Here is a 15,816-nt window from a genome sequence, read left to right as displayed (position 1 = left end):
GGCGGCGTCCGGGGCTCCCACACTTCACGATGGGGGTCTGATCTTCAGGCTCACTGCAAGAGCGGGGTGTTGCAGGTGGCGAGAGAACAAAGCGGGGCAGCCGGGTACGCAGTTTATGTCCGGGCCGTCCGAGGCTTGGGAATGCTCACAATGCCGATTCCGGCGGGAGGGTGAAGGTGCGCAGCGAGCCTCCGGCGAGCGAGGTGTCAGGGGCAGCCCAGCACAGCGTAGGGGGAGCAGCTCAGATCGAGCGAGGCTCTTCCCAAGGCGGGGGCGGCTAAGCAGTCCTGGTCACGGCTCAAGGAGGGGCTGGGGCACGAGGGTCACAGCTCCGGCGAGGGAAAGGACACCACAGTCCAGCAGCAGGCGAGTGAAGGTCAGGTTGAGCTCAATGGTCCTGGGGCTCAGTTCAGGGGGCAAGCTCGGTTCCAAGCCCTTGGAGATCGTTTTGAAAAGCACAAGATCTGGATAAGTAAAAATAAAGCAAAGTCTTCAGCAAAAGGTTCCTCTTCTCTCCTTTGGCAGCAAGGTCACCACTGCAGGCCAGTCCCCCAGGATAGGGACAGTCTTCCTCCTTACAGCTTTCCCGGTGCCTCCTCCTCAGGCAGAGATTCTTCTTGGTCAAAAGCGGATCTAGTTTCTTAGGAGCAGGGCTCCTACATTTATACAGCAATTCTTTTGTTCTCCCAGGCCAGGGGGGCCCTTGCCTAGTCCAGTCCGGTTTCTGAGCACTTTGTTTACGCGATGCAGGCTTCTTCTTTCAAAGTGCAGGGCAGAGTCATCAGACGCTCAACAGGGGGTGGAGCCGGCATTGTGGTGGCAGGGCACAGTCCCATTCAGAGTCTAGGTGTACTCCTCCCACCCATCTACCTGTCGATCTTCCTATTCACCACCAGGCTACCTAGCCCTGCCCATCTGGGTTCCCTCAGGCCTGTCACTCACACCAGCCAGACATCAGATACACATCACGCAGAGGCGGGCTGAAATGTTTAGGCAAGCAAAGGCCAGCTTTCTAAAAGCGGCATTTGCAAACGCGGAATATTAAAATAAACCTTATTATTCCGAGTTCAGGCATACTAAACTCGATCTTCTACCATGTTCCCTGGGTCGGTTAGGATCATAGGATGTAACAATCCTAACCGCCCATGCTGGCCTATGAGAACAGGGTAGCCTTACAATAGTGAACAACAAGATGGCGGTAATTCACTATTAGGACATGCCACGCATACAGGCTTGTCCTACCTTATGCTTACAACGCACCCTGCCCGTGGGCCTACCAGAGGGGTGACTAACATGAAGTTAATGGAAGGTTTAGGGACTGGCAAGGGTGGGTACTTGCCAGTCAGCATGTCAGTACCAGACTGCACGCAGGTTCTGCAATGGCAGACCTTAGACATATTTTACAGACCGCTTCTGTGGGTGGCACAACCAGTGCTGCAAGCCCACCAGCGGCATTTGCATTTACACGCCCTGGCGCTCCTGGCGCACTTTACTGGTGTCTGACAGTAAACCAAACAATCCAATCATGGAATCCAACCAACATATACATTTTACATAGGGAGCACTCGCACCGTGACACTGGTTGGCAGTGGCACAGTGCGCTGAGCTGCCAACACCATAAAAACACATGAAGCACAGCGACAAAAAGAGGAAGGGAGACTCACGCCAAGGTGCCAGGTCTAACAGCAGATATATACAATTATTTTATCACAACTCTCTCCTTCCCGGAAAGCAATGAGCCGCACTCCGCACAGTGAAGGTAATTACATTTTATTAAATTTGTTAGCAGTCCTGACGCGTTTCAGTCGTCTTTGACCTTTATCAAAGGGATAGCCTTGGCATCTGACAGTTACCACAGTTTGATTCCTTTCTCCATTTTATAGTTTTTGGCCCCCCAGTGGACATCCTTCGGTGGATTCAGATGATGCATTCTGGGATTTGTGGTACTGAAATGAAGCCCTCCAGTGGGTGATGCCACAAGTTGGTTAAAATATATCAGGAAAAAAAGTCTATTTTCATTCACTGCTGCTCCGTAGCATACCCACTTTCAAGGTTGCAAGGAGACCATACCGGAGCCAGTCTCTGGTGGCGCACTACTGACCCTTCTCGTTTTCACGTTCAACAACACGGTTCAAATTCGGGCAGTAACGGCGCTCTTGCTGGCGGTGCGTACCTCGAGGCTGAACCAAGCCACCACAATATTATCACAACTCTCCTTCCCGGAAAGCAATGAGCCGCACTCCGCACAGTGAAGGTAAATACATTTTATTTCATTTTTTGGCAGTCCTGACGCGTTTCAGTCATCTTCGACCTTTATCAAAGGGATAGCCTTGGCATCTGACAGTTACCACAGTTTGATTCCTTTCTCCATTTTATAGTTTTTGGCCCCCCAGTGGACATCCTTCGGTGGATTCAGATGATGCATTCTGGGATTTGTGGTACTGAAATGAAGCCCTCTAGTGGGTGAGGCCACAAGTTGGTTAAAATATATCAGGAAAAAAAGTCTATTTTCATTCACTGCTGCTCCGTAGCATACCCACTTTCAAGGTTGCAAGGAGACCATACCTGAGCCAGTCTCCGGTGGCGCACTACTGACCCTTCTCGTTTTCACGTTCAACAACACGGTTCAAATTCGGGCAGTAACGGCGCTCTTGCTGGCGGTGCGTACCTTGAGGCTGAACCAAGCCACCACAATATTATCACAACTTTCTCCTTCCCGGAAAGCAATGAGCTGCACTCCGCACAGTGAAGGTAAATACATTTTATTTCATTTTTTGGCAGTCCTGACGCGTTTCAGTCGTCTTTGACCTTTATCAAAGGGATAGCCTTGGCATCTGACAGTTACCACAGTTTGATTCCTTTCTCCATTTTTTAGCTTTTGGCCCCCCAGTGGACATCCTTCGGTGGATTCAGATACAATTATGTACAAAATTATCCAGATGGTTTGTTGACCACAGAAATGCCTGAGTTCGAGGCTGTGTAGTCGTCGGCGTTTCAACCTGGGTAATTTCAGGTCATCATCAGGACATAGGTCATAAGTTATGGGGTGGTGCTTCTGATAGAGAGCAAAAAGCGTTGCGTATATATAGTTGGAGATATTTAAGTAGAAGACGCTGTGTAAATCGTAGGTTCCAACTTGAAATTCCTGGGCAGAGGCATGCGTAATGGCAAGAGGGCCAAGGCGGGTGTTGCGAGGGGAGGTGCGAGTCCAAGGTGACAGATGCTGGGGGCGAGGGAATAGTTTGCAAAAGCGTCCCAGGTGGAGCAGGGAACACAGGTGTGTGTCGGTAGCGGAGAGTAAATCAATCCAACTACAAGTGGTTAATCTCCCTGGAGTCGGCGAGAGGTACAACGTCCGATGCAGCCGGTCTCACCTGGGTTAACGGGCCTTTCTCCTGTTCATTGCCACTTTAGAGTGGGCAGGGACATTATATTCAAAGAGGGTCGGTACATGATGCAGGGCCTACAAGGCCCAGATAGAGCCCCTTATCGCCACATGGGCCCCAAACACAATCAGCGCACAAAAGGTCCCCGTAATCAGGCTTTGAGACAACAGCGAAGGTAATCCTCCTGAAAAAAGAGTTAGTAGTGAATGAAACCAGTCACCTCCATGAACAATAGGATTTGATTTATGGCACAACATCCTGGTGTCCACCTTGCTGTCTTGAGTCTTCCTGATCCATCGCTTACTCCAAGAGCTGTTCTTGTTTTAACAAAACCTTGACCATATGCATCTACCTAAAGCGTAACTAGTGTATGAGTGCTAAGCGAGCGCCCTTTTTTTGCTAAGTTACTCTATGAACACCTTTGCTGAAATAAATAAGATTGTGGCACGTTCAAAGGAACTTTTATGTAAATATCTCTGCATGGTTAAATGTGTCTTAAATATGTCTTCATAAGTTTCAACAATAGTAATAAATGAGATGCTTTTACGATCAATTAAAAATTGTATATGCACATTCCGGTATTTTCCATTTAAGTAATTTAAATCTCTTTACATCCGACAGAAAACAATCCTTGATTGCAGAAAAATGTTTAAGAATAATGAAGATAATACTGTAAATCTGCAAAAGCAAAGTCTGAAACATTGAGTTCCAGTATTCAGGAAAACATAAGTGCCGACAGAGGCAGCCGAATCTGAACATAAACTGACAGATTTTGGAAGTACCGTCAAGGGCAATTCGGTGGTTCTACGAGTCTCAGCTGTGCACCTCCGTGCCTCAAGATGAAGAAATGACCTCCTAGAAAATTAAGGCACTTCTTGTGTAAACATATCCAATACCAGCTCTGATCATGAGGTGGTTACAGCAGCGCTCTGCTTCCTAAAGTGATATCAGACCACCCTTCAGTGCTAGAGGTGTATTGTAAACTCTTTTAGGCTATTCCACAGCAACCAGCAAAAAGCACAGTTAACTGAAAGTTCAAAGAAATGGGGGTTCTGCTACATAAAACACAGAGTACCGTCCCAGTGTGCACCAACCAGAAGGTCGATGGATCTTAACCTGCAAGCTTTCAGAACCATTATCCAGTCTAAAGACACAATCACCCACAAAGAAGCCTTACACACGTTATGAGTGTGGCAAATTTTTTGTGACCTTTGAACTTTAGTGTTGAATTGGAAAGCAAGCGTGCAAAATACCACACACATACATGGAGTGTGAGAATAACACAAGTGCTTTATCGGTCATGTTGGCCCTACAGAAAGCACAGTCAAGAAATGTAGAAAAATACATACCCGACTCAGAGACACTAACCAAGAAAGAAAAAACATACACTTGCAGTGAATGTGGAAGTAGTTTTACGGAATCATCTAAACTTAGAAGTCATCAGCGCGCACACACAGGTGAAAAGCCATTTAAGTGCAATGAATGTGGGAAGAGCTTTATATATTTATCAGACCTAAAACTCCATCAGAGAACCCACACTGGAGAGAAACCATATCATTGCAGTGAATGTGTGAAGAGCTTTTGTCAATCATCACACCTAAAAAAGCATCAGAAAACACACACTGGGGAAAAACCATATCATTGCAGTGAATGTGGAAGTAGTTTTAGGAACTCATCAACATTAAAGGTTCATAAACGAACACACACTGGAGAAAAACCATACCATTGCAGTGAATGTGGAAGTAGTTTTCGTTCCGCTTCAGGATTTATGTATCATCAACAAACACACACAGGGGAAAAACCATATCATTGCAGTGAATGCGGAAGTAGTTTTAGGAATTCAGTAACATTAAGGAATCATCAGCGAACACACACAGGGGAAAAACCATTTAAGTGCAGTGAATGTATGAAGAGCTTTAGTCGATTAACAGACTTAAAATACCATCAGAGAAATCACACAGGGGAAAAACCATACAAGTGCAGTGAATGTGTGAAGAGCTTTTGTCATTCATCACACCTAAAACAGCATCAGAAAACACACACTGGGGAAAAACCATACCATTGCAGTGAATGTGGAAGTAGCTTTAGTGAATCTAAAACATTAAGGATTCATCAGCGAACACACACTGGGGAAAAACCATACCATTGCAGTGAATGTGGAAGTAGTTTTACGGAATCATGTAAACTCAGACGTCACCAGCGTACACACACAGGGGAAAAGCCTTTCAAATGCAGTGAATGTGGAAAGAACTTTAGTCGACCTGGACTCCTAAAACAACATCATCGAACACACACTGGCGAAAAACCATATAATTGCAGTGAATGTCTGAAGAGCTTTAGTCGATTATCACACCTAAAACGGCATCATGGAACACACACAGGGGAAAAACCATACCATTGCAGTGAATGTGGAAGTAGTTTTACGGAATCATGTAAACTCAGATGTCATCAGCGAACACACACAGGGGAAAAGCCATTCAAGTGCAGTAAATGTGGGAAGAGCTTTAGTCAATCATCACACCTAAAACAGCATCAGAAAACACACACTGGGGAAAAACCATTCCAGTGCAGTGAATGTGGAAGTAGCTTTAGTGAATCTAAAACATTAAGGATTCATCAGCGAACACACACTGGGGAAAAACCATACCATTGCAGTGAATGTGGAAGTAGTTTTACGGAATCATGTAAACTCAGATATCATCAGCGAACACACACAGGGGAAAAGCCATTCAAGTGCAGTAAATGTGGGAAGAGCTTTATATATTTATCAGACCTAAAACTCCATCAGACAACCCACACTGGAGAAAAACCATACCATTGCAGTGAATGTGGAAGTAGTTTTAGTTCCGCTTCAGGATTTATGTATCATCAACAAACACACACAGGGGAAAAACCATATCATTGCAGTGAATGCGGAAGTAGTTTTAGGAATTCGGTAACATTAAGGAATCATCAGCGAACACACACAGGGGAAAAACCATTTAAGTGCAGTGAATGTATGAAGAGCTTTAGTCGATTACCAGACTTAAAATACCATCAGAGAAATCACACAGGGGAAAAACCATACAAGTGCAGTGAATGTGTGAAGAGCTTTTGTCAATCATCACACCTAAAACAGCATCAGAAAACACACACTGGGGAAAAACCATACCATTGCAGTGAATGTGGAAGTAGCTTTAGTGAATCTAAAACATTAAGGATTCATCAGCGAACACACACTGGGGAAAAACCATACCATTGCAGTGAATGTGGAAGTAGTTTTACGGAATCATGTAAACTCAGACGTCATCAGCGTACACACACAGGGGAAAAGCCTTTCAAATGCAGTGAATGTGGAAAGAACTTTAGTCGACCTGGACTCCTAAAACAACATCATCGAACACACACTGGCGAAAAACCATATAATTGCAGTGAATGTCTGAAGAGCTTTAGTCGATTATCACACCTAAAACGGCATCATGGAACACACACAGGGGAAAAACCATACCATTGCAGTGAATGTGGAAGTAGTTTTACGGAATCATGTAAACTCAGATGTCATCAGCGAACACACACAGGGGAAAAGCCTTTCAAGTGCAGTAAATGTGGGAAGAGCTTTAGTCAATCTGCACACCTAAAACAACATCATCGAACACACACTGGCGAAAAAACATATAATTGCAGTGAATGTCTGAAGAGATTTAGTCAATTATCAAACCTAAAAAAGCACCAGAGAACACACACAGGGAAAAACCATATCATTGCAGTGAATGCGGAAGTAGTTTTAGTTCCTCTGCAAGATTAATGTATCATCAACAAACACGCTCAGGGGAAAAACCATATCATTGCAGTGAATGTCTGATGAGCTTTTGTAAATTATCGTACCTAAAGCAGCATCAGAAAGCACACACTGGGGAAAAACCATTCCAGTGCAGTGATTGTGTGAAGAGATTTTGTCACTTATCAGACCTACATAAACATTAGTGAACATTCACAGGAGAAAAGCCAGTCCAGTGCTGTGAATGTGTGAAGAGCTTCAGTCAATCTTCAAACCTACAAAGACATCAGCGAGCACACCACCATCACTGAACCCACATAGAAATAAACATAGAGCTGAGTGAATTTGGTAATAATTTAATTACATCATCAATAATGCTGACCCATCCATGGGTGTGCACTGAAGCAAAAAAGTGCAGTTATTGTGAGATGAAGGAATTATAGAAACTGATAAAATGACAAGAATGCTGGACATTCAAATACCAGCTGATAAAAAGTAGAGGATAGAAGACTGAACTAGTAGGAAAGAAAAAAACCACATATATTTGAAAAATTATAAAAGTGTCTATTCTCTGCTATTGTTTATTTTCCTACAGGTAGGAACAACATGAAATATCAGGAAACCCATTGGGAGGCTAGCACAAAGTGGACTAAAAGTATAGAAACATTGTTGGTTTTTATTCTGTGAGAGAGTTATAACGAAAGAAATCCAAGCACACCTGACCATGCTGCCTGTAAAATCAACACCATGAACAATGCTTGGACTAACAAGGGTATTTTCAGCTAATTCTGGAGATTAGTAATAAAACATATAAACCCAACACACTCAAAACAATTTAACAAGCACAAAATGAAGGTTCTTCAGAGCTGGCTGTGGTTTTGATCATTTTATGCATCATTAATGGTTCTGTGACAGCGGCCAGAGAGCTGTGTAGAAAAGCAGAAGTGAAAGTAGGAAAATGTGAGCTGCAGCTCCCTGGGTTAACCCTTGCAGTGCATGACATTTACCTCTGAAGCAGGAGAATGTGAGCTGCAGCTCCCTGGGTTAACCCTTGCAGTGCATGACATTTACCTCTGAAGCAGGAGAATGTGAGCTGCAGCTCTCTGGGTTAACCCTTGCAGTGCATGACATTTACCTCTGAAGCAGGAGAATGTGAGCTGCAGCTCTCTGGGTTAACCCTTGCAGTGCATGACATTTACCTCTGAAGCAGGAGAATGTGAGCTTCAGCTCTCTCGGTTAACCTTTGCAGTGCAAGACATTTACCTCTGAAGCAGGAGAATGTGAGCTGCAGCTCTCTGGGTTAACCCTTGCAGTACATGACATTTACCTCTGAAGCAGGAGAATGTGAGCTGCAGCACTCTGGGTTAACCCTTGCAGTGCATGACATTTACCTCTGAAGCAGGAGAATGTGAGCTGCAGCTCCCTCGGTTAACCCTTGAAGTTCATGACATTTACCTCTGAAGCAGGAGAATGTGAGCTGCAGCTCTCTGGGTTAACCCTTGCAGTGCATGACATTTACCTCTGAAGCAGGAGAATGTGAGCTGCAGCTCTCTGGGTTAACCCTTGCAGTTCATGACATGTACCTCTGAAACAGGAGAATGTGAGCTGCAGCTCTCTGGGTTAACCCTTGCAATGCATGACATTTACCTCTGAAGCAGGAGAATGTGAGTTGCAGCTCTTTGGGTTAACCCTTGCAGTGCACTACATTTACCTCTGAAGCTCTGATGTCGAACAAATGATGATCATTTCCATCATCATTCAATCAAGTCCGAGGAGACAGAGAAGTCGAAACATTTAGGGCCTGTTTTACTCCATCGTAATGGTGACAGATATTCCATCCGCCGAAATATGAACACTTCAGAAGAGTGCAGGATCAATAATGTAGGTCGCAGAGCTGCAGCTGTGTGATAGCCAAGCCGAGCACACTTCAGAAGAGTGCAGGATCAATAATGAAGGTATCGGAGCTGCAGCGGTGTGATAGCCAGGCCAAGCACACTTCAGAAGAGTGCAGGATCAATAATGAAGGTATCGGAGCTGCAGCTGTCTGATAGCCAGGACAAATACTTCACTTTAGAAGAGTGCAGGATCCATAATGAAGGTCGCAGAGCTGCAGCTGTGTGATAGCCAGGCGGAGCACACTTCAGAAGAGTGCAGGAAGTGAAGGTGTCTGTTCAGCAGATACGGATTAATAATGAAACTCTCTGACCCACATGCTATGTGATAGCCAGGGTGAGCACGCGGCTTGTCTTCAGGAGAGTGAGGAATCATTTATAAATATCATGTGTGATAGTCAGGCTGAGCACAATAATTTTCTGCAGAACAGTAAGTGATCATTAACAGAAGTCACAGAGCCTCGCACTGTTTGATAGCCAGGCAAAATCACCATTTTGCATTCTTGGATGACAATTTCTAGATTGCTAATGGAGCCGAATTTTGAAATGATTGTTCCACAAAAGAAATGAAAAGAAAGATTGATTGCACAAAAATAATATTTAGCTAGAACCAATCACGATGCTATAAAATGTACACAATAATTACTAGATTTTACATGTTAAAAAGAAATGCATATTTTTTGATATGTAATAGAATAAAAAAATGATTTGGAATTTGGCATTTGACTGCTGATTGTAAATAAATGAGATTGCGCCCCTAAACAATATAATTTGTGCTGTCAACAGGTAGTCTGACAGAGGTGGCATTAGAAGGGGGTCCTGTCTCGACAACGTGACTGCTGTCAGCAGGGAGTCTGGCATAGGTGGCATTAGAAGGGCGTCCTGTCTCGACAGTGTGACTAATCTCAGCAGGGAGTCTGGCAGAGGTGGCATTAGAAGGGGGTCCTGTCTCGACAGTGTGACTGCTGTCCGCAGGGAGTCTGGCAGAGGTGCCTTTAGTGGGGGGGTCCTGTCTCGACAGTGTGACTGCTGTCAGCAGGGAGTCTGTCAGAGGTGACATTAGAAGGGCGTCCTGTCTCGAAGGTGTGACTGCTGACAGCAGGGAGTCTGGCACAGGTGGCATTAGAAGGGGGTCTTGTCTCGACAGTGTGCTTGCTCTTAGAATGGCTCTGCTTTTGCCGTTTACATGACTGACAAGGTTTCTTTGAGATGGGACTAGCTCTCCTGTGTTGATGGAGAGAGAAGTGCTACTTGTAATACGAAGACCTTGGCTTCACTTCTTTTAATTCAGTCATTTTTGTCCAACCAATGTATCATTTCTTAGGAAAGTTAAAAATATTTCTGTGGCTTGGCACTCCACTTGTTAATAATCCATAAAAATGCTATAAAATGTTCAGTACTTGTATGTATTCTGCTACAGGAGGGATGTAAACATAGATTTGTCATATTCCAAAGTGACTTTTTTTTCAGGTTCTTATTTAGTGCAACTTTATATGCTGGGTGTTTGATTGTGTTACATCTAGACCACCGTATCTGTGATGGACGTGGAATAAAGGAGTCGAGTACAAAGAGTTTCTCAGAAAGCTGTGAGCACCTTGGAAGAGTGAACAGTTATAAAACTAAGGTTATTTAAGGGTTATCTTTTTGTCTAAATGTTTATGCCACAATTATATCCAGAATGTTGGTCTTCCTATGTCCAGGACTAACCGAGTGTTTCAAGCTTTTTTCATAGTATGGAAGGAAGGCTGTTCCTCAAAGCCCCTGTAAGAACATACAGTGCTAAAGTTCGAGCAAAAGCAATCTATGGAGATCTCCGCTGGTGTTACTGAGCAGCACCTGCTTCAGCTGTTGTCGTATGTAACTTGTAAAAGAGAATTCTGTGGGTTCCTCTGGGGAATAATAATTCCATAGTCCTATGGAAGCTTAACTTTAAATGTATAATTGACTAGAATGGAACTTAAAGCCCTCCTGGACTGAGCCAAGATAGGGATAAGTAAGTAGTCTGTACTGATGATTGTCTTTGTTACCTGATGAGCTTGAGTGTAGATGATTGGAACAAGAATCGCTGTCATCACACAGTTTATCCAGCTCAAATCTGTGTATGGAATTGTGTTAAAATATCCTCATCTTGTGCACATGTTCACTGCAGTACTTCTAAAGCCAGGACACCATATCTAAAAATTCATACAATTGAATATAATTACTAGAGTGAGGCCGAGTCATTTGGAAATTTTAGAGAATCAAAACATTTGCCACAAAAAATTGTGATATGAAATTGATTGTATTTGGTTCTTTTGATTGCGTAAACCTTTTTCTGCCCCTGGTTCTCTTTAAAACAGCCTTGTATAAATAGGTATTTTTATGGTCTAGTGTTCAACTTCCAGCCTCATAAATGTCTATATCGCCATGTTTATCTTGAAAATGGCCTCTTGCTTCGCAGACTTTAATCAATCGCTTTCATGCTGATTACTTTACATGTTGTATCTTTTAGAATAACTTGGTCTCTATTATTGTATAGAGAAGTGAAATCAAAAATTAAAATTATAATCTGTTTAATGTCCTTGTTTTCTTGTAGGATCAAGGCTATCGCACCTTGAATCTTCCACCTCTACATCACATAAATATAGAGGTTTTTGTTTGTATGAAGGTATGTTTTATGCACCCAATTTGTTTGAGTAAATGTCACATAAATAAAGAGGTCTTTGCTAATATGAGGGTATGTTTTATGCACCCAATTGGTTTAAGTAAATGTTCTGATATTATGGTTCTAACTAATTACATCAAATATTTATCAAACTTACAAATTAACTTGTTTAAATGACTTAATAATACAGTAAGAATGAGTTTCATGTGTTTTGTGTTCTGGCATGGGCACAACTACTCATCAATTGCTTATGCACACCATAAAATTTCGTTTCTTTAGACGAAACAAGATAATTCCACATACTGTGAATGGATTGATCTTTATTAGCATAACAAATTGAGATAAATACATTTCTGCTCTTTACTATAGGCTTTAGACCTTTGAATATACAATTACAGAAAGAATAAGGGAAAACATTGACTCGCGTTGGATCTTATAAGCATTTTCTGTGAGGTATGTGCAATTTTAGGCAATTATTGATTCCTTTGCAAGTTGGATACTATTGATTAATGTTGATTTGTGAAACGTCTTGCCTGTAGATCTACTGTAGATATACTGTTTATAACACTTACAGAACAACCTGATCAAAACCGAAATACATATAAACAATAGTTAGAAAAAACTGAACATAAACTTAATTTGTCTTTAAATGTTTAAATCGATCAGTGAAACTCCGTTACATCCTCCTTAAATTGTATTTTTTAAACTTTCTGTTTTCGAACATATCCCCAAGTCTGTACAGATTCTTGGTTTTGACTGTACATATAAATGTATTGAGTTTGCACTTTAAATATTAAGCGATAATTGTGTCTCTTCTTTTATGTATTTTTAACTGTATATAGTAATGTATGTCCTGTATATGTATTTTTGTAGCCTTGAAGAAGTCCCGTTGGGACGAAACGCGCCGCGTCGGCTATGAATTGTATGCTGTAATTTTAAATCAGAATAATTTGAACAACAAAATAAAGAAAATTTCATCATCCAGATACTGAAGTTTACAGTGAATCCTTGGGGATACTTCACATATTTGTTTGTTTATTGATTTTGACATATATTTCTGTCCATTACATGTGAATTTGAGTTGTGTGCTGAGCCATTTCTGTTTTCTCTTTAAAACAGGTGCTAGCTGATATGTTCATAAAGCTGGTTTGAGATACAGGCTAGCACACTAGGTCTATCTCCTGTCGACTAGGACGAGGTCACTTTCAGAACTTGGAAATGAAACCTTTAGTTACCGTTAAATGCTAGAAAGAGCATAGCACATCCACAGAACCAGAGTTCTGTCCACCATGGCACTTTTGGTATGGAAGGCTTTGCGAACCAATGATATTCAAGTAAAGAAAGATGACTCCCTATCGACTTGGCTACCTGTCCTGTATGACATGGTGGGTGTTCACCGAGAAGTGGCTTCTCAAGCTAGGTCGAGGGCTCTGGGGATGCCGAAACTAATTTAAAAGGTAGTTTAGTTGATGAACAAGACAGCTGTCCCTAACTTTCACTGCAGTGTACAGAATAAAAAGGTCATACATTTCTGAAACACCTAGTTGCTGACTCTGAGGGGATGGATAAAATGATAGCAAAGCGGCAATTTGCTAACAGTTATGTATTGAGATACATTTTCACTATATTAAAGCCCTTAAAATAAAAATTATTTTTTTAAGAAAGCTAGTGTGAGAATCTAACTTTCCTCCTAACCTCAGATGATGTGGATGTTCTGTAGTAATTGGCCAACAATATGATACAAAGAACTATAGAATTTTAGACCAAAAAGTGACTTCATTATCCTAAGAATTCCTATCACCCATAAGTTGGAAGATGCTGCCGGTAACATATTTCCGCAGGTTTGATTTAACTAGCGGTGTGATTAACCATGGAATCTTTTTTGTCAGTTTGTGTATCGTTGAATGTTTAATCAAACGTGTAATCAGTTTTAGATGTAGGATGTATTTTATCCTTTTGATCCACCAGTTCCTTGTTTCCCACCAGTGTTTATAAATTGATTAGTTGATGTTAAAATGCATTTCAGCTGTTTACTTGTTCTTCTGTGCTATTGCTGTATCAATTTAGTGAAATATTTATTAATTCCTAAATAAATCTTGATTGATTCATTCACTCACATTCCGTCAGCTCGTATGTGATTTTTATTTTTAGGAACAGAGAATGCCTGAAATGTTTATTTAGGGCAGGTGGCCTCAAACTGGGGGCAGGCCCTTCTAGGGGGGCATGAGATGATCCCAGGTGGGGCGCTAGGCTCTGGTCAAAAGAAGCATTATGCTGATAGCGGTGCTTTGTGTTAAGCTGAAAATAATGAGCGGCAGTAAGCTGCTCTCCTATGGGCCATCACTAACATGTTTTGTCATTTATATCCTAGCTAGGAATATGTGTCAAAAGGGACGGGACTCCGAATGTTTTTCAAAAACCCCACTTCTTAAAGGGGACAACACAGAGACTCAAAGCCGATGGATTTCAATGTTGAACCTGTTTATCACCACCTAATTATCCTCACAATTGCAATAAGTGACTGGATCAGGCCTCCTCCTCCCATGTCCAGATGTGCTGCTGGCTGAGTATATTCAGCACAGGTTTGGAAATCAAGGTTTGAGATGTAAAACATGAAAGTAATAGAAACATACAAGCACCTTCCTGCACATAAACAACCCTTCCCCTCAATGCAGGCACCCTTGCACTATGGTGCAAGGCTGCCTGCGTTGGTGCTAGGCAGCTAAATCTAGCAACAGCACAGGGAGAAACGCAGTGCTGCACCGTACTCTTGTAAATACGGTGTAGCCCTGCATTTCAGAAGTGGGGAGCGTGGCGTTAAGCCAAGGAGGCTAACGCCGTGCTCCGCCACTTGCTTGTAAATATGCCCCTTAATGTCAACAGCCTGACCTATATTATCAAGAGGCAGAAAATCCTCTCGTTTCAGAAGATGCACCACCTTGATGAAGCATTGCTCCAGGAAACACACCTGCCACCTATTGAACATGATAAACTCAGAAGGGACTGGATGAGTACGGTCCTACATGCCAGCAGGATCCGGACTGCCCTTACACAGCCATCTACTCCTTTGGAACATGGGGAGAGTGGGTTGAACATCTTATTGCACAAATCCCTGGAGATTCGCACACTGCGGACATGGCAGGACCCCCCGGGGCAGATATATGTTTGCCAAGGTTCAGATACTTCATGAGTCTTTGTGTGTGGGCTCTATCTATGCCCCGGCGGCTGACCAAACTCCTGCTCTACTTTGGGACATACAGGGTACTCATGGTGGGGGGGTGCTGGAATATGGCACCTTGACAAGTCCAGAAACCATACGACCAGGCAGCCCCGAGGCCGGTTCATCCTCTCTGACATTATTGATGATCATGCCTTGATGGATCCATGGTGATTGACGCACCTGAGGGACATGGGCTATACTTTCACCTCCTGCGTCCACCGTAAACGTTTACGCCTTGATCCTCCCAAACAGTACCTCAGTTGATCAAACAAAAGAACAAGGGGACCCTACTCACTTTGGAACCAGGGTGATTTAGTTATAAAAAGAAACACAGTTCCTGTGGAATGATAAACTTCATTAATATGTGAAAAAACACAATTGCGATAAACTTGAGGGTTAGAGTGATATCAAAGAGAGAGGGACCAACCACACCACCAGTTTGCTTTAGATAATTCTGTATTGAGAATACATCTTAGAGAAATAGTACATCAGAGCATTTGTGCAAGGTGTCCCATGTGTAATAAAAAGAACCTAACAGTTGAGTGACAAAGTGAAAAAATATATACACAAGGTTTCACGTTTTGTATCAATTGAAAACGACCACAAATATTATATTCACATAGTCCAAAGCAACTATATACAGTGATAAGTGCTTCGTGAATGGTTCGTTTTGGATGTATGACGTTACAACGCATACATTTACATCGCGGTACACTACATCGCGGTTTTGACAACGCAAGTCGTTACAACGACTTGCGCTAGATGGCGCTCTAGGACAAGGAATAGGACTTAGGAGTAGTATAATTTACTATTCCAACTCCAGTCTACGTACAGTAGGGAAGGTGTTGGCTAGTAAATTATACTATTCCTTGTCCTAGAGCGCCATCTAGCGCAAGTCGTTGTAATGACTTGCGTTG

General features: G+C 42.6%; 1 protein-coding gene across 1 annotated transcript in view; it reads left to right on the top strand.

The window, feature by feature from the left end:
* LOC146839014 (uncharacterized) overlaps nt 1–8,122 on the top strand; it is a 102,049-nt gene extending 93,927 nt beyond the window's left edge. Inside the window, exons 3-4 of the mRNA XM_085603046.1 lie at nt 4,008–4,948; nt 5,180–8,122. Coding sequence (XP_085459172.1) covers nt 4,651–4,948; nt 5,180–7,170 — 2,289 coding nt within the window. The 5' untranslated portion in view covers nt 4,008–4,650 and the 3' untranslated portion in view covers nt 7,171–8,122. The remainder of the gene's footprint in view (nt 1–4,007; nt 4,949–5,179) is intronic.
* The last annotated feature ends 7,694 nt before the right edge of the window (nt 8,123–15,816 follow it).

Source organism: Triturus cristatus, chromosome 4_2 (genome assembly GCF_964204655.1).
Source record: "Triturus cristatus chromosome 4_2, aTriCri1.1, whole genome shotgun sequence".
NCBI lineage: Eukaryota > Metazoa > Chordata > Amphibia > Caudata > Salamandridae > Triturus > Triturus cristatus.
This window is presented reverse-complemented; position numbering and strand designations above follow the sequence as displayed.